At 25.7% G+C, this 22,932-nt stretch overlaps 2 protein-coding genes and 1 long non-coding RNA gene across 3 annotated transcripts; 2 read left to right on the top strand and 1 right to left on the bottom strand.

Annotated features, from left to right (window-relative positions):
* The first annotated feature begins 754 nt into the window (after window positions 1-754).
* On the top strand, window positions 755-15,697 carry LOC122502634 (zinc finger protein 616-like). Its single transcript, XM_043612785.1, has 6 exons — window positions 755-1,056; window positions 8,115-8,261; window positions 8,347-8,415; window positions 8,653-10,172; window positions 10,324-10,759; window positions 14,235-15,697. Exons 1-6 carry the CDS (start codon window positions 919-921, stop codon window positions 14,763-14,765), a joined length of 2,841 nt encoding a protein of 946 aa, XP_043468720.1. The 5' UTR covers window positions 755-918; the 3' UTR covers window positions 14,766-15,697.
* A 287-nt stretch (window positions 15,698-15,984) lies between these two features.
* LOC122502635 lies at window positions 15,985-21,132 on the top strand. The gene is made up of 7 exons (XM_043612786.1): window positions 15,985-16,037; window positions 18,650-18,915; window positions 19,093-19,257; window positions 19,690-19,924; window positions 20,078-20,146; window positions 20,634-20,723; window positions 20,995-21,132. Exons 1-7 carry the CDS (start codon window positions 16,002-16,004, stop codon window positions 21,055-21,057), a joined length of 924 nt encoding a protein of 307 aa, XP_043468721.1. The 5' UTR covers window positions 15,985-16,001; the 3' UTR covers window positions 21,058-21,132.
* Window positions 21,133-21,437: 305 nt separating this feature from the next.
* Window positions 21,438-22,628, bottom strand: LOC122502643. Its single transcript, XR_006301652.1, has 3 exons — window positions 22,477-22,628; window positions 22,029-22,124; window positions 21,438-21,601 (listed from the first exon to the last, which is right to left on the bottom strand). It is a non-coding gene; the product is annotated as an uncharacterized LOC122502643 (long non-coding RNA).
* Between the last annotated feature and the right edge of the window lie 304 nt (window positions 22,629-22,932).

Here is a 22,932-nt window from a genome sequence, read left to right as displayed (position 1 = left end):
TCATTACAACGCAACGCAAAACGCTGCCATGGGACTGCGGTCTAAGGGTACGATCACACTGCCTTTTTTTGTCCGCATTGCGCGATAATCGATAAACAAGACGCATCCGTAAAGTAAATTAAAATGAATATGTATTAATTATTAAATGTATTTGTTAATTACTTAGTAATTAGTTAGTAAGTTAATTAGTTAATAACTAATTTAGTTTGTAAGTTAGCTAGTTAAATAATTAGTAACTAATTAAGTTAGTTAATTATTAATTTAGTTAGTAAGTTAATAACTAATTTAGTAACTAATTTAGTTACTTACTAAGAAATATAGTAACTAAGGCTGGAGTCCCATGGTAGCGTTTTGCGTTGCGTTTTGTAACTAGGCAATGAGTGCAAATAGAGCAAACCTATATCTGTATCTCTCTCACACTCATGGCCTAGTTACAAAACGCAACGCAAAACGCTGTCATGGGACTCCAGCCTAAGGTTAAGTTAATAACTAAGTTAGTTAGAAAATAAGTTAGTCAGTTACTAAGTTATTTACTTACTAAGTTAGTTAGTAAGTTAGTTTACGTTCGTGAACCTATTGCACATTGGCCTTTAGACAGACAGGCAGCACAGGTGTGAGCGCACCATTATATCCTCCTCCTCTATGTCGCATTACAGAGGCTCTTCTATAAATTCAAACAACGCTACGGGAAAATAATGAAACTATTGAGGATGAGCTTAATGTGATATTTCACATATAGGCAGTGAAAATGAATCGTATAATGATTTTTCTCAAAGGCGCCATTTCGGTATGCGTCCGACTTCAAGAAAGAATTTATAATAAAAAAAAAAGTAAATTTTATTGTTGTTAATTAAATTTACTTGAATAAAGTAAATTTCAAGTATACGCTGATTCTCGATTTGGATACAATATTGAAAAATGCCACGAAAACGAAAATTATTGAATTTACGTGAAAGATGTAGACTTTGTTTGACTGATAATGGTGAAATGCGAGATTTGTTTACCGAACCATACTGCTTGAAATTGAAGGATCTATCTGATTGCACATCAATAGAGGTAAAAATTATATTTCATTCTTTATTTACATCACGCAACTTTTAATATCATTGTCTTCTCAATTATTTTATTTTCATTACGAAAATGTCGACACACTGATTTTGAGGTTAGATTTGTCAAATGTTTGTGATGTGCTATTTTTATTATACTTGATTGATCCTTCCAGAAAAGAATGTTTGTTAAAAGTGTGTTATATAATTTATTTTTCTTTCTTTCTTTCTTTTACTTGAATAAATTTTTTCAATTTTTCAGTTCATGTAATCTTATCTAGGTTATATCGTTTTGTTACATTTGCAATATTTTTAATTTGATTCTTTGTTTTATGTTTATTTTAAATTTTGATAATTTCTTATTCGGAACTAAGAAAATTTAAAATTCTGTTTACTATTTTTACTGAAAATATATATTTTAAATACCTCTTAATTTGTAGAAATAATTAATTTAACTCTAATTATTAAAAAAAAATAATAAATTCTATGGAGAAAATTACAATCTAAATACATTGATTTTAAAATAAACTTATTTCATATCAATTTTACAAGGTTTATTTTTAAAGATTACTTAAAATAGAAATACATTTTTTCTGAAATAATATAAACTAGATTTGACTTTAAAAAAAAAAATTTTATTTATTTTTTTGAATAATTACAAATATAAATTAATTATTAATACAGTCAAACCTGTCGGAAGGCAACGTTATTACAAATTTTTTTGCAATGAATACTGTCGAACAAGAATTATTTACACTTAGTTCCAAAATACTGTAAAAATATTACAAAATTTAATTACAAAACAATTGTTTACTGTAATAAAATTTTAAAAATCGAGTTGCATTCCGAATAGTTTTACTGTAATTCATAAAAGAGGCAAATAATATTAGTAAAAATACAAAAGCTAATTAATATGTAGCTTCCGATATTTAAATCAATTTATTAAATATAAATATATAAAAAATATATATAAATATATAAGAAAAAATAAATATATGATATTAACAATTAACTTATAAAGTAAACTAACTGAAATAATCAGTGCCCACACTTTAACTGATTAACTAACATTGAAGAATTCTTAGATTGTTTCACAACTAATATTTAGATTCGACAATGTGGTTAAAATGGTCATTTAATTAATTATTCTTATATTAATATTAAATTTACTAATTTTCTAAGAAAATTATACTAAACTTCTTAATTTAACAAAGATAAACTTTTAAGGAAGTACCCTCGGAAATAGAATTAACAGCGAGTTTTTGATGAAACTTGGAATAATGGTAGATGTTGGTTTAAAAAATATGTAGTTAAATTCTTAGAGGTCTGCACAATGTATAAGAAAAGTTATAAACAATTTTATGTTTTCACATTTTACATTGTGTCTTATGGGAAAATGCACTTTGATGATCTTTAAAATTCAATTGTGAGAAAAATGGCAGCGAGATATTGATGTTACTTTTTACAGTTAAAGCTAAAGAACTGATGTTTAAATATTGTCCAAAAAAATGATCAGTCACAACCTGTGAGACTCAAAATTAATTATTTTGTATAAAAAAAACACATTTTTTATCAATTAAAAGTTACTAAGCACGACACTTGGCAACGTTGCTTCATAGAGGTACTTATATAGGTTATGGTAAAAAAAGCGGGAGAGGCGAAACGGGCGAAACATTTAAAATTTTAAATAGATAGATTTTTTACAATATTAACAATATTATTATTAAATATTATTAATATTAATTTAATTTTTTGATTATAGAAAGTTTAGAAAAATTAAAAGTAACACCGAATTAATAATTTAATCTAAATAAAAAGAAATAAATTTTAAAAATTACAAATTGTTTTTAAAAAAATTTCATTTGAATTATTATATACTATTTGAATAATAAATTTGTTAATGAAATTTTTTGTAAGAATTCAATTTAACGATGTTGCGCAATTTCATACAGTGGTCGACTTTTAAAAATAACTGCTTGAACGCGAAATGGAAATAAATCTTTTACTTTTTGTGCGCAAATGAAACATAAGATATCTAGTATTTTTTCCGATTTTGCAAAAACTGTCTGCATTGGAAGAAAAATCATTTTCAATTTTCAAATCAAGATTTCTCGATAAAGTGCGACTAACCACTAACAGTCATCACCCAACAAATACGGCACTGACCGGTTTGAATGACGTGAAATTGGTAAATATTCATTTTCTAATAAATTTCCCTCTGTTCACAGGCACTTTTTACAAAATATGACAACCTACAATCGTCACAAATGTTTTTAATTATCTGAATTCAAAAGATTTTGTTAATCCATGCAGAAACACGGTTGCAGCATTGGAATTACCGTAGCAATGTAATGCGAATCATTTTGACAGCTGAGCCTTTTCGCTCCCTGCATGCTTCTGCCCTCCACTGGCAAAATGGCTGTAACACACTTCTTGCCGCCTGTCATTACATTACTTTTGTATTTCCAATCCTGCAACCGCGTTTCTGCATGGATTGACAAAATCTTTTGAATTCAGACAATTAAAAACATTTGTGTCAATTGTATGTTGTCAGATTTTGTAAAAAGTGCCTGTGTGCAGAAAAAAAACTCGTTCGAAAGCAATTGTTTACTAATTTCACGTCATTTAAACGATGCAATGCCGTTTCTCTTGGGCGATAACTGTAAGTCGCACATAACCTACAGATTGCAGAGACCATCGAACGCTCAGAACATTTAAATTAAAATTCCAAAAGTATTTTTTTAAAGACTATCAGAATTTTCTGAAATATTATCTAACATGGTTAATAGCAATGACAGACGACGCGAAATGAGACCGGAGGAAGCATTACAATGTTGCCAAGCGTTGCATTAGTACTACGTGAGTAAATTGAAAACTTAAATGGTAATTGCATTGACTCACAATGCAGAGAGGGTTCTTCCTTAATTTTTAAAAGGTAATTTTATTATAAAGTCTATAGTATTATACTTAATTCTATCATAAATAATAGGATGTAATAAATAATAGGATGTAATAAATAAATAATAATACAATGTAAATAATAGGATAATTTGATTATAAATTATATAACAATTAATTTTATTATATAGGGCGTGGCAAAAGAATGGAAAGCCTTAAATATTTCTTAAAATATGTATTTTGGTGCAAAATGTTTAAAACAAAAGTCGTTGGGCTTAAACAATTTTTTTCAAATATTACCTTTTTTATGCCCAAAAAATTTTGTTTTAAACATTTTGCCCTAAAATACATATTTTAAAGAATATTTAAGGCTTTCTATTCTTTTGCCACGCCCTGTAGGGTAACTGCTCCAGTCGTTGGCACCCTTAAGGCCAAATTTTGACTTTAAGAATTATTTTAATAGATAAAAACTAATATTATATAATACTTATAGTAATATATGTATTCAGAATTTAATACAGAATACGATAAAATTATCAATTTTGAATAAAAATTGAAACTTTTAAATTAATTAATAATTATATAATGACACCAATTTCCAGTCGTTGGCACTGCAAGCACTAGTCGTTGGCACCCACCAGTTTCCAGTGGTTGGCACCCATACATAACCTTTAAATTTCTTATGTTTCAAAGGTTATTTATTAATTGTTAATATTTAAAATAATAACCTCAACAAATGACCTAGCAACTTTCTATTAACAATTATTAGTTTTTGACTAGAAATTACATAGTTAAAACGCTTACTAATTAATTTAATGAACGAATCGGTCCTATTTCATTATAGAAAAGTGACTAATTCAGATTCGGAGATAAATGTTACATGCTTGCATTATAACGCTGCGTTTTGCCTAAGATAATTCAGCTATATTCGACATGGCTCCTGGTGGTATGTGGACTAACTGAAAATTTCCATTAGTAAGAAAAGGACGAAGATATGTCTATCCTTTTCTTATTAATGGGATTTTCTAGTTAGTCCATATGACACCAGTTCCCTTGCCAATCCTTTTTTTATCGCATTCGCTTTAAGGCCTAAGCACAACTGGTTCGGTTTCGGGAGACGGTTTCGGGATATGGGCTTCCTAACCTCAAAATGTATGTAAATCTTACATATCCCGAAACCGTCTCCCGAAACCGAACAGTTGTGCTTAGGCCTTTACTCGGATCTTTAAGCTTAAGGTTGGTTCCAGAATGGACTCGACGCAAACGCAGACGCGACGCGTTCCCATTTGATTAGCATTGGGACGCGTCGCGTCTTCGTTGCGTTTTGGCTCATTCTGGAACGACTCTAAGACTTAAGCACAACTGCTTTGCGAACGCAAAACATAAGTTAGAAAAGGATAGCGATGTATTTGTGTCCTTTTCTACCTAATGCTTTACATTCGCGAACGACGTTCATAAAGGCCTAAGCACAACTGGTTGGGTTTCGGGAGACGGTTTCGGGATATGTAAGATTTACATACATTTTGAGGTTAGGAAGCCCATATCCCGAAGTCGTCTCCCGCACCCGACTCAGTTGTGCTTAGGGCTTGAAGCAGTTGTGCGTTGATCTTTAGTCGACTTGTAACTAGGCCATGAGTGTGAGAGAGATGGATGTATTTGTTTCCTATATTTGCTTTTGCACTCATGGCCTAGTTACAAAACGCAACGTAAAACGGTGAAATGGGAGATGGGACTGTACCATCAAGGCAGCGTTTTGCGTTGTGTTTATATGGTTGTATTTGTATTATATGGTGAGGGGTGTGGAAATCGCAAAAAAGCGTTAAGTAATTAAATTATGTCCCCTTATTAATTTGTTTTAATCACCAAACCTTTGAAATAAAGTATAACTATAAGTGAGAAAAGAATTTTCAATTTTTTTTTTTTTTCTAAAGATGACGTCCCATTTTGGCGCAAAAGCCAAAAATGTTGGGCCAATATGAACTTTTTGTTCAACAGAAGGCTTTCGAATAAACAGAAATAAGTAATATGGAAGGGGGGGGGGGTAAGAAATAAGTAAAAATGTCAAATTTAAAAAATGTTGGCGCCCATTAACAATTAGCATTTTGCAATTTTTAAATTTCTAGGCATTTTTACACATCTTACAGCTTAATTACAAAACAGAACTGCAAGATGTCCGCGAGAGAGTCGTAAACGGGAACGGAAGTATGAGTTAAAAAAAAGAGGATAGAGTATTAGTTCTATCCTTCTCCAATTCATTTTTGCTATCCCGTTTGCGTTCTGCTCTCGGTTTATGCTTTCTGCTCACAAGGGACTGCTCCCTAAGTTCTACCAGTCATTTTTAAAGATTGTTCTTGTTTAACCACCGTTAAGGTGCAATTATGCTCATAGGGGTCGTTCATAAACTACGTAGATTTTTAAGGATCGTAACTTTTGTTATCGTATCAGTTGACAACGATAGCAGAACAAAATGGCTCTAATGTTAAATATTTGTCACCGTATGGGTGCGTATGGGTTTGAAATACCATTAAGGTCTTTCTCCAATAGGATCCCAAAAGCATATTTCGCAAAACACACTGCGTAGGTTGCTATGAACCTATTGAAGAAAGGCCTTTAGGCTGTTTTAACATGCTTGCGATCTACTGCTGCATTTTGCAATGGAAACGCAAAAACTTGCGTTAATATTCAAGCATATTAACACTGCCTAAAGGTGGAATCCTTAGGTACCGTTTTGCGTTGCATTTTGTAACTAGGCCATGAGTGCAAATATAGCGAACATATATCTCCATCTCTCTGACACTCGTGGCCTAGTTACAAAACGCAAAGCAAAACGCTGCCATGGGACTTTATCCTAAGAACTGGAACGAAACAAATAAGGGAGCAAGAGCATAAAGTTAGGTTGAGTCCACAATAGGCACTTTTCTTAAAGCGATGCATACCCTCTACATCGATTTCCATTGTTCGAACAATAGAAATCGATGTAGAGGGTATGCATCGCTCTAAGAAAAGTGCCTATTGTGGACTCAACCTTAAGGGTAAAAAGGATAGTGCGGTTACGTTTCTGTTCTGCTTTAGGGTGCAGTCCCATGGCACCGTTTTGCGTTGCGTTTTGTAACTAGGCCATGAGTGTGAGAGAGATGAAGATATAGGTTCGCTATATTTGCACTCATTGCCTAGTTACAAAACGCAACGCAAAACGCTGCCATGGGACTCCACCCTTACTCTTTTGGCGTTGAAGAATGAGAGAGAGAGGAAGAAAGACATATGTGACCCGCTCCCAAGAAAGGTACCTAAGATCCTAAGAAGCAAACGAATTATAGGTTGGGTTTGAGTTAGGTCCTTTCCAAAATCCAAAATTGGTAGACGCAAAGCTGAAGCGATGCAAGGATGACGCCCGCATTGGTTCTTACGTAAGGAATGCAGTGTTGCCAACATCTATTGGGATCCGAAATAACGTGAAACTGACCCATCCCTGTACCCACTTGTGTCCAAACATGGGGCCTAAAGCACTTAGACGAAATTGATAAAATACAAAACGGATATTACAAAAGAGTACTCGATGTATCAAGAAACTGTTCAAATTACGTAATTAAACACAAAACACAGTTAATAGCAAGAATATATCTTAATACTTGCAAAAAGCCATTAAATAAAAAAAAAAAATATCTTAATACGATTATGACACTTTACGAGCACAACTGAACTTACCTAAAATTGAGAATAGATTTTTATATAATGACCTTTTGTTTTTGTTCAAAATTATTAATAATATTATTCAATGTCCGTCTGTTCTTAAAAAAAATTAATTTCTCTGCTCCCAATAGGCTATTGAGATATCATTCATTATGCTGACGACGTATCTCACCTAAAGCGAGATATTCCATTTTACATGTTAAAATTGTTAGCACAATGTCTGCTCATTTCTTCAATGTAGTCCTAGTACTTCTAATTTAAGTCGATCTGTAGATATAAAGTAGGGAACTTTCGAAAATTTGTTGCGTAAATAAATCTGAAGTCAGGCCACAGGATATTGGAAAGACCTTAATTGACAATGAAATCTAAATTTAGTTTTTTACAAATTTTTCCTATATATTATATATATATAGGTAATGCAGTGCAATTTTAAATTTCTTAATATCCAGTAATTTAAAATATTTATTTTATAAATTTCAGATCAAATGTGAGCAGAATTTACCGAAAAATATTTGTCACGCTTGCATATACAAATTGGAAAGTTGGAATGAATTCAAAGAACGATTTATGCGTTCCAATCGTTTACTGTTGACGCGATTAGAGGGCACTGATACTAATGAACATTCTGTAAGTTTTCATTTAATTATATTATATATTGAAAAAAATTATTGTATTCAATTGAAAACCTAACGTCAATTAACTTTAATTTAAGGCTATTCTACCAAAGAGAAAATACAATGAACAAGTAAGCAGTGATGAGAGTAAAGCAATCGAAAATAAGGTAAGTGGTTATAATACTCAGCTATTAATTTTATTACAAATAAACAAATAAACTGCAATAGAAAAATATTTACAAACATTTTTAATATATTAAAAATATATTGAAATTAATTTTTATTCTAATTTTGAAATATTTAATGTACCGAAATGTATTTCATTGTTTCGTGTATTGTTTTAGGGAAATTTGTTAGTTTGATGACATTTTAATTGCATTTCGTTTCTTTTGTCTCTTATATAGAAAAAGAGTAAAGTTAACAACTCACCACTACAAAGTATGGATTCATTTTTCGATGACAACCATTCAAAGGATATTGACATAAAACCAATATCACTGTCATCACCGAAGAAATTATCTAATTTTAGTCCCCCAAGAAATGATGAAAAAGAAATAGAAAATAGTTTCAGTTCATCGTCGAAACCACCATTTTCACCAGAATATCGACAGTTTGCACGTCGGGGTAGAACAACCGAGAGGCGAAAAGCATCCACACGTCGTTGGGACGCACGAAAGAAAGCTTTAATCGCCGCCACTGGTAATAATACAGAGACAGATTCCGCAGCATCTGACAATCAATTGTCTCCCGTTCAAAAAGCACGAGCAAAATCCAACGCCGATAAAGAGGACGAAAAACAGAAGAAAATAGCAAGAGCTCTTAAGAATTTAGAAACAAATATGAATGACTGCAGGAAAGGATCAGATTCTGAAGCTAAAAGAGTTCTCCGTTCGCGAAAATCAAACATGGATGAGGCGAAAGGTAAAAATCGAAAAACAATTGAAAGAGTTAAAGATGTGGATGATGGGAAAATTAAAGAGACAGATGAAAGGGGAACTGAGACGGAGAAGGAAAATATTTCCATACCACCAAGAACAGTGAAATCGGAACTTCGAATTGGAGGATCTACTTATATTGTCACGTCAACTCTCGCTGTGTCAGAACCTGGTCATTTTGATAAAATTGTTCACGACACGAGTGATCAGGAGAAACACGAAAACACCGACATCATTGATGCAGTTCAACTCAAGAGAATCAGTCCTCTCTCCAGTGTAAACAATGATAAACAATCGATAGAAAAATGTTTACACATTGAAATTGAAGGTACTGAATTCGAAGCTCTTCAACGAGTACAAGTCGATTTGGCAAGTTTCATTGAGAGAGATATGAAAAATAAAATCTTTTCCGAGTCAAATATTGTTGAGGATCTCAAAGATAAATATAAAGGTTCATATGATAATCTCGATCAGCAATTAAAAACAATTGTCGTGAAGGCAATAAAGAAAAATTATGAGACATCAATGCAAAAGAATGAAATGGATTCATTTCATTCTAGGGATGATATTGAAAATAATAAATCGGTGTCTATTGAATTTATTAAAGCTGCCATGCATTCCTCTATATTCCAACCGAAACTAAGGCTCGATCAACTTGACATAACGAAGGTCTCGTGTAAAATTAATAATCTAAAGGTTATTCAGAAGAAAGAGAAGTTGTACAAGAATTTCAATGAGAGTGTAACTTGTTTAGAGTCAATGGGAGATAATTATAGTGGCGATGATAAAGGAATGGAAATTGAAATTGTGAAGAAGGAGAAACCGAAGAAAATTGTTAAACAAAAAGTTGAAAGTGTTGAGTGTGATACAACAACACATCAGGAATTACAAGATCTAAGTACATTGGAGAGCTATAATAATAAGGAATTGACGAGTTCGAAGGGGCAGAGTATTTTGAAGAGTTTCCAGAAACACGGATTGAACCACAAGTATGAATTCTTATAATTTTAATTCTAAACTTTATTAGTTTATTTTAGTTTCTAAAAAATAAAAATTAATTTAATTTTGGTTTATATTATTTTTTATATTTCTACTTGTATGCTTTATACGCCAATTTAATATTTATGCCTCTTTTTACAGATGCAGTATTTGCAATCGAATATTTATCAGTAAAAAAGATGCCGATGAACATATGAAATTCCATCAAGATCCAACGCAAAAGAATCGGGAGAAACTAATGAGGTGTAGAAGATGCCATGAAATTGTTCCCGCACGTTTTGTTAAGACACACACATGCTCACAGCAATATAAATGCAACATTTGTAGAGCTTCCTTTGTTCTAGAAAAATCGTATCTTAATCATTTAAAGAGTCACAATGTAACGCAAGTATATTCAAATTCTCGAATTCACAAGTGTTCTGTTTGCGATAAAAACTTCAGTTCAGAAACACAACTCATCAATCATATATCTGAACATGGTAATTTAAAATCTACCTATGAGTGCAATGTAAAAAGTAAAGAGTCGAAATTGGATGGAAAATTGGATAGTACAAAAATTAATGCTATGAAAAAGCAAGTAAGTATATTTTATTTTCTTTATTATAATCTAATGCAGGCTTCACACTCATCTACTAAAACTTACTATTATTTACTACTTTTTTTACGTTCTGCTTACTATTTGGGTACTTTTTTTTAGATTTCAGCCACTAAAAGCTACTATTTTTGTTTTCTTAGAGAATTTTCACTACTTTAAATTCGCTAATACTAGAAATCAAAAAATTATTCTCGAAAAATTATATAATCAAATTTTTTAAAACAATTAAATTATTTTCAAAAATATTCGAAATTCAATTATTTTCAATATCTAGTATTTTTATAAAATTTCGCAAAACAATTCACAGGCTGTCCCCTATTTCCCTAAAAGTCTCCTTTTTTTAATTATAGACCCTAAATGTACCTTATTTTGAAAATTTCCCCTATTTTTTCCTTTTTTTCTTTAATTGTAAACTTTTGTTTTGAAAGTTTCAAATCTTGAAATTTATGATGGATGAAATTTTTCATGAAATTTATCAAATTTGTAAGATTAGTATTTTGGTGAAGTCAAGTCTCAATTATGTTTAGAAGTTGGTTGTATTTTAAATTCTTATAATCTGCACAAACTTGTTATGACATACATTATTTTTAAAAGACTAAATTATTTTTTAAAATGTAATAATTGGTTCAATTTAATTATGAATATGTAGATGTTCTTTAATTAGGATGTAAATGGATTGGAAACTTGTTTTTTGTTTATTTCATTCATGTGTTTAAAAAGACTCTTAGTTTAATAATTAAACTGAAAACTAAATTTTATGAAAATTTAAATTAACAAAACAAATTTTTGCAAAAATAAATATTTTCAATTTATATTTGAACCTTAAAGACTAGTTAAATGTAAATTGATATTTACCGTTGTACTCATTATTGTACTAAAATTTTTTCAAGCACTAATTCTAATCCAAAACCTTCAAAAAATTTTTCTATTTCTGACAAGAATTAATTTTTTAATATTATTCAATTATTACAAAAGTTTTAATGCAATTATCTTGATAAATAACAAAATTCTTCACAGAAGTTCAATAATTTTTAGGAATTTTAAGAAAATTCTTTACAAAATTCAATTATTTTCATAAGTTACAATATTCATTCCAAGAATTCAATTATTTTCAAAAATTTATAAAAATCTTTGCAAAAGTTCAATTACTTTCAAAAGTTTTTTGGAATTCAATTTTAATTTTCATTATTTACTATTTTCATAAAATTTATCAACAGATTTAATTACAGAAAAAACTTTTTGATACAATTCTATGAAAAGATTCAATTATTTTCATAAATAATAAAATTTCATTTACGAATTCAATTATTTTCATCGCAGAATTTCAAATATTTTTAATACAATTTTAAATAAATTCCTTGAAAAATGCAATTATTATTAAAAATTTTATTTTTTTTTTGTTTTTTTTTTTGCTTAGGGACTTTTGGGAAATCTGCCTACAGATACCTAACAAACTGGCGACCTAATTCGTCGCAGAAAATCAATTATTTTCAAAAAATTTTTAAGTAATTTTGCAAAAGAATTCAATTAGCTTGATAAACAACAAAATCGCATAAATTCTTCCCATAAAATCAATTATTCTAAGGAATTTCAATAAAATTCTTTTCCAAAATTCAATTATTTTGCGATAAATTTGAAAATTCATCGCAAGAATTCAATTCTTTTGAAAAGTAATGAAATACTTTGCAGAAATTAAATTATTTTCAAAATTTTTTAAAAATTCTCGTCAAGAATTAAATTATCTTTATAAATAAATAGGGAAATTCTTCTCAAGAATTAAATTATTGTCAAAAATTTTTTTTAAATTCTTCTCAAGGAGTCAATTATTTTCAAAATTTTTTTTAAAATTCTTCTCATAAATTCAATTGTTTTCAAAAATTATTATTTAAATTCTCAGGAATTATTAAATTATTTATTATTATTATTATTATTAATTATTATTATTATTATTTATTATTAATTTATTTATTTATTAAATTATTATTTTTAAAAAATTGAATAAAATTCTTCAAAAAGTTTCCAATTATTTTCAAAAATTGTTATAAAATTCTATAATATAATAAATTTCATTAAAATTTTAATTAAATTGCTTAAAAGAAATTAAATACTTTCAAAAGTTGTTAATACAATTCTTCGTAAAAATTAAATATTAAGAAACATTCAATATTGTTTATTTTTGTATTTAAATAATTGATTTCTCGTAGAATTAAATTGTTGTTTTTCGTACTTTTAACTAAAAATTCTGTAGAATTAATTTTTTTTGAAAAAGTTTAATTGAATAATAATAATTGATGTTATTGATTTAAAGTAGAATTTTAGTTAAAAATTCTAGAAAATGTTAATTGAATTGAAATGATACAAACAATTTTGAACAAATTACAGTAACAATATTCATATAATAATAAAATAATGATTTTGTCAGTCGGTCATCTTTAATTAAGATTATTTTCAAAAATTTCATACAATTATTGTCAAAATTTCAATTATTTAAAAAAATTTTCATCAATTTTATGATTTTCAATATCTACAATTTTAGTAAAGTTTTCCAAAACAATTCAATTATTTTAATAAAATTCTACGCAAACATTTAATTATTTTCATAAATAATAACACTCATCGCAGAATTTTAATTATTTTTAATACAATTTTAATCGAATTGCTGGAGAAAATGTAATTATTCTTAGAAATTTTATTAAAATTCGTCAAATAAATTCAATTATTTGAATATTTGTTGATAAAATTCTTTATGAGAATTCAATTTTAAGAAACATTCAATTATCCAATAAACTATTTATTTTTATACATAAATAATTTAATTCTCGTAGAATTTTCTAATAAAAATTGATTTAAAAATGAATTTTATTTAAAAATTTTGATAATAATTGAATATTAAAAGCATTAAAGTGTGTATTTTCAGAAATAATTGAATTTTTCATACTTTTAACCAGAAATTCTGAAGAATTAATTTTTTTGAAAAAGTTTAATTAAATTTTTTTGAAATTATTTCAAGTTTTTATTTTTGAATATTTAATTGAAGAATTTCAGTATTTGATTAGTGAAGTTTATTAAAATTGTATTGAAAACAATTTAATTTCTGAGAAGAATTTTATGATTTATAAAAATAATTTAATTCTTGCTATAAATTTTACTATAATTAGGTATAAAAATAATTCAATTATTTCGAAGGATTTATTAAAATTTTAGAAAATTATTAGATTTTTGCAAAAAATTTTACTAAAACTTTAAAAAAAAAATTGAATTCTTTCCAAGGATTTATTAAAATTTTAGAAAATAATTGAATTTTTTTGAAAAATATTATTAAAAATTTTTTTATGTAAATGAATTCTTTTATGAAATTTTATGAAATGTGTATTAAAAATAATTGAATTGCTTTGAAGGATTCATTAAAATTTTAGAAAATAATTGAAATTACAATAAATTTGTTTTTTTTCTGCAGGAGGGTTACACTTGTTTTGTATGCGATAAAAGATTCAGTGACGAAGAAATTATGAAAGATCATCTTCAACAGCATTGCGATGATATAAGCGAAGAGGAGCAGAGTTCAAAGGAGCATTATCAGTGTGCAATTTGCAGTGAATCACTTGAATCTGAAGATGCACTAAGTACACACGTTGAAAATCATTTATTCGATGACGCTGACGATAATCCAAATCTCATAAATATTGCCGACACTGGCAAATCAAAGGATTCACAATATTTCTGCGATCAATGTCCCGAGCAATTTTCATCAAGATCAATACTCGCAATGCATCAGGAAATTCACGACGACGAAACAGACACAATATGGGAGAAGGAGAGAAATTTCATGAGCAATTATTGCTGTACAATTTGCGACGAAATGTTTCCCACAGAAAATGAATTGGCCGATCATTTGGACATACACAATGAAAATTCACTTATTTGTCTTTTGTGTGAAAAAACATTCGCCACACTTACAGAATTACAAAATCATGTCGAGACTCACTGATACAAGACAAAAATATTATTTTAAAGTTATTTTCAATTAATTTTTTCTTTTTTTACTTTTCTTTCAAAAAATAAATAGAAATTATTTCTAAACTGTGGAACAGAAGAAAAAAACAATTTTGTTCGTATTTTTTTTTTTTTGAAAATTAACTATAATAATCTCTTTAAATTAATAGTCATTCCCGTGTTAAAAATTTTTTTTTAAATATTGCAATTTTTGTATATTGCACAATTTTTGTAATTAAGGACAGTTCTCTGTAATAGAAGAATATGTATTTATATATCTATATATAAGTGGTTTTCGTTATATATGACAAAAGAAGATTTTTTTCATTAAATTAAAAATTTTCTTTATCATAAATTAGTTTATTGTTTAATACCCGAAGTGAATTCTTCTTTATTAGCAGAAAAAACTAATATTTAATAATATTAAAATATAAATGTAAGAAACTATAAATACATTTAAAAAAAAACTTTAATTTTACAAATTCCTCTTAATTAATTCTATACTTAAAAATATATTTTTATAAAAGTATTTAAAGTGTAACATTATTTAAGCTAATTTTTAAATAATTTAGAATAAGTTTTACTAAAATTCTATACGATATTTTTAGTTCGCGAAGACAACGAAAAATATCTTTTAAATTCCGTAAACAAAGCATAATTTTTTTTTATCATGCGAAAAAGAATCAATAGAACTTGACACAATTTATAAATGGCGTGACATTATTGCGTTGTAAATAATTAATCAATTTATTAGTCAAGTTCATTTATGAGTTAAATGCTGGTTACGGTTGTTTCAGTAGGAAAAACAAAGAGTCATGTAGATAGTTTGAAATAATTATTTTTCTCAAATAATCTTTGTAAATAGAAAGTTGTGCGTAGCATTGAAAATTTTAATAAAAATAATAAAGTGAAAAGAAAAAAAAATTATTTTCATTTGTTTAGAATTTATTTTTGGATAAAGAAAAGAAAAATGATTGTACCAAAAAATATTAACGATGCTTTATTACCGATAACAATTAGCAATTGGATTATGGGCACTGATATTATTGAACATCCTCTTGGCATTCCTCAATTATTACCTAGTCTTGCCTATTCAATAGTTTGCATAATTACACTATCTGTATCATTGTTTAAAAATTACAGTTCAATTTCCGAGTTTTACAATGAGGAATTTCACGTGATGGATAAATTAATCTTCAGCATTTTTTGCTTTGGAAATTATTTCCTGTTTATGATTGTAATCATTTTGAGTAAAGTCAACTCTAAAGTAAGTGATTATTATAAAATATGGTAATTTAATATTTTTTACAGTCGAATTCTATATTTTTCATATTTTAAAATTTATTTGATGTGGGTGATTTTCAAATAACTAAAGTTTTACATTTTTTTTGTTAAATAATTTTTTTGTGAAATATTTTTCTGGCTAATTACTTTAATAGAAATTATTTAGAATGCAGGCACGAAAGAATTCAATTATTTTTTTAAACAGTAAAATATTAGCAAAAATTCAATTATTTTTTTAAATAATAAAATATTTGCAAAAATTAAAATTATTATCGAAATAAAATTTCACGAAAAATTGAAATTTTCTTTTAATTCGTCATAAAATTTTCCAAAAGAATTCAATTAATTTCTTAAATTTTAATAAAATTCTTTACAAAATTTCAATTATTTTCATAAACAATAAAATTTTTCTAAGGATTTCAATTATTTTCAAAAATTTAAATGAAATTCTTCCGAAAAATTCAATTCTCTTCATAAAAAGTAAAATTATTTTGAAGATTTCAATTATTTTCTTAAATAATAAAATTCTTCGGAGAATTTCAATTATTTTTTAAATTTTTAATAAAATTCTTAAAAAAGAATTCAATTATCTTTATAGAGAATAAAATTGTTTTCAAAAATTCAATTATTTTGAACAAAATTTTTAAAGTTTCACGAAAGAATTCAATTATTTTTTTAAACAGTAAAATATTAGCAAAAATTCAATTATTTTTTTAAATAATAAAATATTTGCAAAAATTAAAATTATTATCAATAAAACTTCGCGAAAAATTGAAATATTTTTTATTTAAATTGAAAATATTTCAATTGAAATATTTTTTATTTCAATTTCCATCGAAACAATTATATTATTTTTCTAAAATTTTAATTAAAATCTTTGCAAGATTTCAATTTTTTTCATAAACAATAAAAATTTTCAAAGAATTTCAAATTTTTTTTATGAAATTCTTCCTAAAAATTCAATTATCTTCATAAAAAGTAAAATTCTTTTCAAGATTTCAATTATTTTCTTAAATAATAAAATTCGTTGGAGAATTTCAATTATTTTTTAAAATTCAATTATTTTTTTTAAATAATAAAATATTTACAAAAATTCGAATTATTATCAATAAAATTTAACGAAAAATTCAAATTTTTTTGTATTTCGCGTTATAAAATTTTCCAAAAGAATTCAATTACTTTTCAAAAATTTTAATAAAATTCTTCCTAAAAATTCAATTACTATTTTCAATACAATCTTAATTTAATCCCTCCAAAGAATTTAAATTTTCATGGAAACAATTTTATTATTTTTCTAAAATTTTAATAAAAATCTTTGCAAGATTTCAATTATTTTCATAAACAATAAAATTTTTTAAAAGGATTTCAATTATTTTCAACAATTTTAATGAAATTCTTTCGAAAAATTCAATTATCTTCATAAAAAGTAAAATTCTTTTGAAGATTTCAATTATTTTCATAAATAAATGAAATCTTTACAGAATTTTAATTATTTTTAAATTCATGGCAAAAATTAATTTTTTCTTATAAATAATCAAATTCTCCTGAGGAATTCAATTATTTCAATAAAATTTTTAATAAACTTCAAAAATCAAATATATTTCATTATAAATTATTATTAAATGACATGATTATATTTTAAAAAGTTGAAAATTTTTTTTATTTATTCAATTATGTTTCTGAAATTTTAATAAAACTCTTTGCAAGATTTCAATTATTATTTTCATAAGCAATAAAATTTTTCAAATGATTTCAATTATTTTCAAAAATTTTATCGAAATTCTTCCTAAAAATTCAATTATCTTCATAAAAAGTAAAATTCTTTTGATGATTTCAATTATTTTCTTAAATAATAACATTTTACGGAGAATTTAAATTATTTTCAAAATTTTATTGTTTGCAAAAATTCAATTATTTTTTAAAATAAATAAAATGTTTAAGCAAAAATTCAAATTATTATCAATAAAATTACACGAAAAATTCAAATTTTTTTAATTCGTTATAAAATTTTCCAAAAGAATTCAATTATCTTCTAAAATTTTAATAAAATTCTTCCAAAAAATTTAAATTTAATTTTTTTTTTTTAAATTTTTTTTTAATTTATTTTTTTTTTTAATTCTTTTGTAAAATTTATTTATTTTTAAAAACTTAAATGATTTTCAATACATCTACCTACTTTTTTCATAAAATTTCTAAACAGAAATCAATTATTTAAAAACATAAATATAAATAAAATTGTTTATAAAATTCTTCGCAAGAATTACATTATTTTTATAAATAGTAAAATTCTTTCATGAATAATAAAATTCGTTGTAGGAATTTAATTTATTGGCAGGATATAACGAAGAAGAACATTATTTTGATGAAAATTAGGAAAAAGTCAGGAAAATAAAATTTTTAATAGAATTCTTTTCATTTTTGTAACTTATTTCTGTTTCTTCGGTCTTAAAACTGAATTTATTTTGATTTATTTATTTAGCAGGTAAAAATGTGGCTTAAAAAATGACATTTATTTGAAATTCATCCATATATATATATAAATTATAATTCACATAAATGTTATCTGTTAAAAATAAAATATTAAATTGCTTTTAGAAATTAAAAGTTTGCATGCAAGAGCTTAATTCGGTGGAAGAAAAAATGAGGAGATTAGAAATGGCAGAAAACTATTTTAAACCTTTTTGGATGAGTGTTATTAGCGCAGTATTTTTTATAGTATATTTATTAGTTCTTTATGTGATCCTTTTTGCAAAATGTGTGGAGATTGTTAACAGTGTTTCAATCTTCATTACGATAGCTACATTTTATTTTCTATTAGGAACACCTTACGTAATTGAATGCAAATTTTTTCACATAATAAGGTAATCATTTTTTTTTATTTATAAAGTCCTATATAATTAATCTGGAAGCTTGCAGTAAAGTTTAGTTTAGTTTATTTTTTGTTAGTTTAGTTCGTATAGGTTATGTTTGCTTATTATATTATCATATGCGAATGCAAATATCTAAGTCTTACCTCTACCAATTTTTTCTAATTACAGTTTCATAAAAAATGAGTTTTATAAAGTGAATGAAGCACTACGTCAATTGTCAGAAACGGAATTTTATTCACCGCAGAAAACAAAACTGAGTATTATGCAGTTAGGACTAATTTGCACAGCCAAAAGAAATTTGGATAGTGAAAGAAAATTACTAGATATTTTGCAGTAAAATAAATTTTTATCATTATTGAATTGCAAGGATAAAATAAACTCAATGAATAACACAAAAGGCTGCAAAAAAAAAATTTCCATTTTTGTCTGAAATCGAAAAATTATTTCCTGTAGTTTTTGAATCTGCGGCAACGAAAACCTCCCATCACGTCAAGATTTTGATGAAAAAAAACCCTCGTAACGAGTTTCCGCCATATTGGATCCGACATTTTGAATTTTAAAAATCTCACACCAATATTCGCAGGCTTTATGAAAAATTTCATTTTTGGTACCGAAAACGATACCGAAAATGACAGCAATCTTAGACAACGGAAATTTTATTTTTTTTGCAGGCTTGTGTAATTTAATATAGTAGTAAATTAACAATATAATAACTATAGATTTTTTCTCAAACTGAAGTACTGAAGTGATTTATTTGTTTTTTAGGCAAATACATTTAGATTTAGTAAAAATCTCAAGGTCTGTCAACGATATGTTTAGAATTGAAATACTCACTTCAGTTGGGTTATCCGTTATTTTCTTGATCTTTATTTATATTACAGTTGTTTTTAGTATACTTAAACTAAAGACTAGTATGCTCTCGCTAACAATAATTTTATCAATCTACTATTTGACGAAAATTCTAGCAATCAACCACATATGTCACACGACCAGTGCAGAGGTATTTATTAATCATTTTTTTCGATTTATTCAGATTTATTTATTAATAAAAAACAAAGTAAGACTGATTAAATAAAGAAAATATAAAAATTATTATTATATTGTATATTAATTACAAAAAATTTGAAAACATTAATCAAAATTAATTTTTTAGGCGTCGATGACTGAGAAGGTTTTGTTTGAATTGTCAAACATACAGGCTGATGAAGGCTGCTTTAATAAGGTTATTTTATTATATTTATTTTAATCTTTTTATTTATTTTATTTATTTAAAACGATACAATTTTCCATGACGTAAAGGTTGACTAGGCACCAGTGGAGAAATGCATCATATTTCTTCACTGCGGCCGTTAAAAAGAAATTTTAATAAAATTCGTCTCAAAAATTCAATTATTTTCAAAAGTAATATAATTCTTCGCGAAAAATTCACTTTTTTTCAAAAATTTTACAAAAATTCTCGTGTCAAAATTTCAATTATAATTATCTTTATAAATAATAAAATTTTTTTTTTTTTTTTATTTTCAAAAATTTTAATAAAATTCTTAGCAGATTTTCAATTATTATTAATACAATTTTCATCAAATTTCTTGAAAAATGAAATTATTTTTAAAAAATTTTTTAAAAGAATTTAACTTCTAAATTATTTTTAATTTTTTGCTTCTTATCGGGTACTTTCAATGTTATTAAAGCAGGTGTATTCATAATTCCAGATTGAACAATTTTTATTCACAGTGACAAACAATCGTTTGCAATTTACTGCTAATGGATTCTTTCATTTAAATCACAATTGTATTCAATATGTAAGTATATACTGTAAATATGGAAAAGTATTAAACTATATACATATGGGTCAGTTAATTTTATTTCGACATATTTATATAATTCGTTGCCAACCAATTTTAAAAAGATTATTTATTAATATTGCAAGTATATTTTCATTCACATCCTCCCATTGAAATTAAATCGAAAAAATTTCCCGATTTTTTAAAATATACAACTTTTTCTATAGTTGCTCTATAAGAATTAAATTTTTTTCCATAGTTTAATACTAATAATAATAATTACTTTTAGATAGTTGGAATAATGACACCTTACATTATTACGACACAATATGTTAAAATAAATAAGGGATGAGAAAGAAAATACTGTTTTAAGTTATAAAAGCCCCAAATTAGAAAAAAACAGACCCAATATAGAAGAATTTTAAATAAAAACAATAAAACTGGAAAGTAAAAACAGTACAAGAATATTGTAAATTTGTAATTATTTTCTATAATTTATTCATATTATTAGTTCACTTCTTTTATTATTTGAATATTTTTGTTATGTATAAAAGGCGCCGGGATTTTAATAAAAATCATGAATGGTACTCGATTTATTATATTTACTCTTTGGAAACATTCCTTCTTTCTACAATTACCTAATATGTTATATTAATAATTTATTTTGCTATTTCAATTTTTTTTTTTTTTGAAATTGGAGAATAAACTTGATTTTTGTTAATAATAAGACAATTTTTTTTTTAAATTAGAGAATATATTTATTTATAGTTTCTCAGTTTACATAACATTTGTTTATAACTTTTTATACATTGCCATTGCATTGCGAAAAAGGTTAACATATATAGTTATGAGGTCTTGCATTTGGCGAACGTTAAAATTAATAACGTTTCCTATTGCTGAAAATAAAAATTTTTAAATTATTAAATTAAAATTAATTAACAGAATAAAATATTTTTTTTACATAACTTTATTTATGCAAAAGATATAATAATAATAATAATAATACCTTTGTGAATTTTTTCACATTAATTTTGGAAAATAATTATATATTTTCAAAATTAATGTGAAAAAATTCACAAAGGTATTTAATTAGTTTTTAGCGAAAAATATATTTTTAAAAATGAACATTTAATAGAGATTAGAGTATTTTTTGGAAAATAAGGGTCTTCAAATAAAAGAACTTTATTTTTATAAGAAAAATACTACAGTTCGAATTTGAGAAAATTCAATTAATTTCTAAATTCTCCATCTATTATAGAATAAATTAAAGATAATTGATTTTATTTAAAATTAATTCTCTTTAAAACAAAAGTTTATTCTTACCGAGCTGCAGGCATGAAACGGGCTTGTGATGGCGCTGCCATTAACACCAAAGTTACGACCGCAACAATTATGATTGAAATAGAAGTTCTCATTTTGCTTTGCGAAAAGAAATATCAAGAAATTCAATAAAAAATTTTATTATTACAAAATAGTTATAAATTTTTATAATTTTAAAAAATGTAGAAATTTTTTAATCAAAATTTAAAAAAAAAATTTTTTAAATTGAACAATTGGTAAATTTTATAACAAAAAAAATCAAATATAGTGTACTTAGGTATGAAAAATATAAATTATAAATATTAAGTTTTACTTTTTAAATTTTTTATTCAAGTTTGATTAATGGAAAAATTCTCAGTAAATGTAGAATAATTTTAGATTATTTTTATAAACATTGTAAATATTAAATTAAAAAACTCGATAATTCTAAGCTTTTATAAATTTTTCTTACCAACAACTGAAGTTATAGGGACCAGAACTAGGAAGCGCAAAGAAGTTGATTATAAAAGAGCAGTTTAACTTTCCCATATTTATACTAAAAATTCTCGTGATTTGATCATTAAAAAATATTGAAAATCTATCTTCCAAAACTATTCAGTTGTTCAAGGAAAAAAATTATGAGTAAAAGATAAAATGTTTATATTTTTTCTTTGTCGACTTAAAAATAAAGTTATATTTTTATTTAACTTTTTTTTCTATTTTTTAATATTTTTATTTTATTTCAAATTTTTATTTTACAAATATAGGTACAATAAATTCGGAAAATTAAATATGTTAAAACTTAATTAATGTCATACAGTGAATTTTTAGTTTCGTAGAATTTTTAATACAATGAACAACAATTAAAAAATCAATTTTATCTAATCAAAAATAAAAATCCTATAATAAGAATATATGAATTGAAAAA

The sequence above is a fragment of the Leptopilina heterotoma genome, unplaced genomic scaffold, assembly GCF_015476425.1.
Source record: "Leptopilina heterotoma isolate Lh14 unplaced genomic scaffold, ASM1547642v1 Lhet_235, whole genome shotgun sequence".
Lineage (NCBI taxonomy): Eukaryota > Metazoa > Arthropoda > Insecta > Hymenoptera > Figitidae > Leptopilina > Leptopilina heterotoma.
This window is presented reverse-complemented; position numbering and strand designations above follow the sequence as displayed.

Coding starts and splice junctions, on each gene's coding strand:
- LOC122502634 (XM_043612785.1), top strand. CDS start 919: ATGCCACGAAAACGAAAATTATTGAATTTACGTGAAAGATGTAGACTT. Junction 8,416..8,652: donor GTAAAGCAATCGAAAATAAG/GTAAGTGGTTAT, acceptor TCTCTTATATAG/AAAAAGAGTAAAGTTAACAA. Junction 10,760..14,234: donor TTAATGCTATGAAAAAGCAA/GTAAGTATATTT, acceptor TTTTTTCTGCAG/GAGGGTTACACTTGTTTTGT.
- LOC122502635 (XM_043612786.1), top strand. CDS start 16,002: ATGATTGTAATCATTTTGAGTAAAGTCAACTCTAAA. Junction 16,038..18,649: donor TGAGTAAAGTCAACTCTAAA/GTAAGTGATTAT, acceptor AATTGCTTTTAG/AAATTAAAAGTTTGCATGCA. Junction 19,925..20,077: donor GTCACACGACCAGTGCAGAG/GTATTTATTAAT, acceptor TTAATTTTTTAG/GCGTCGATGACTGAGAAGGT.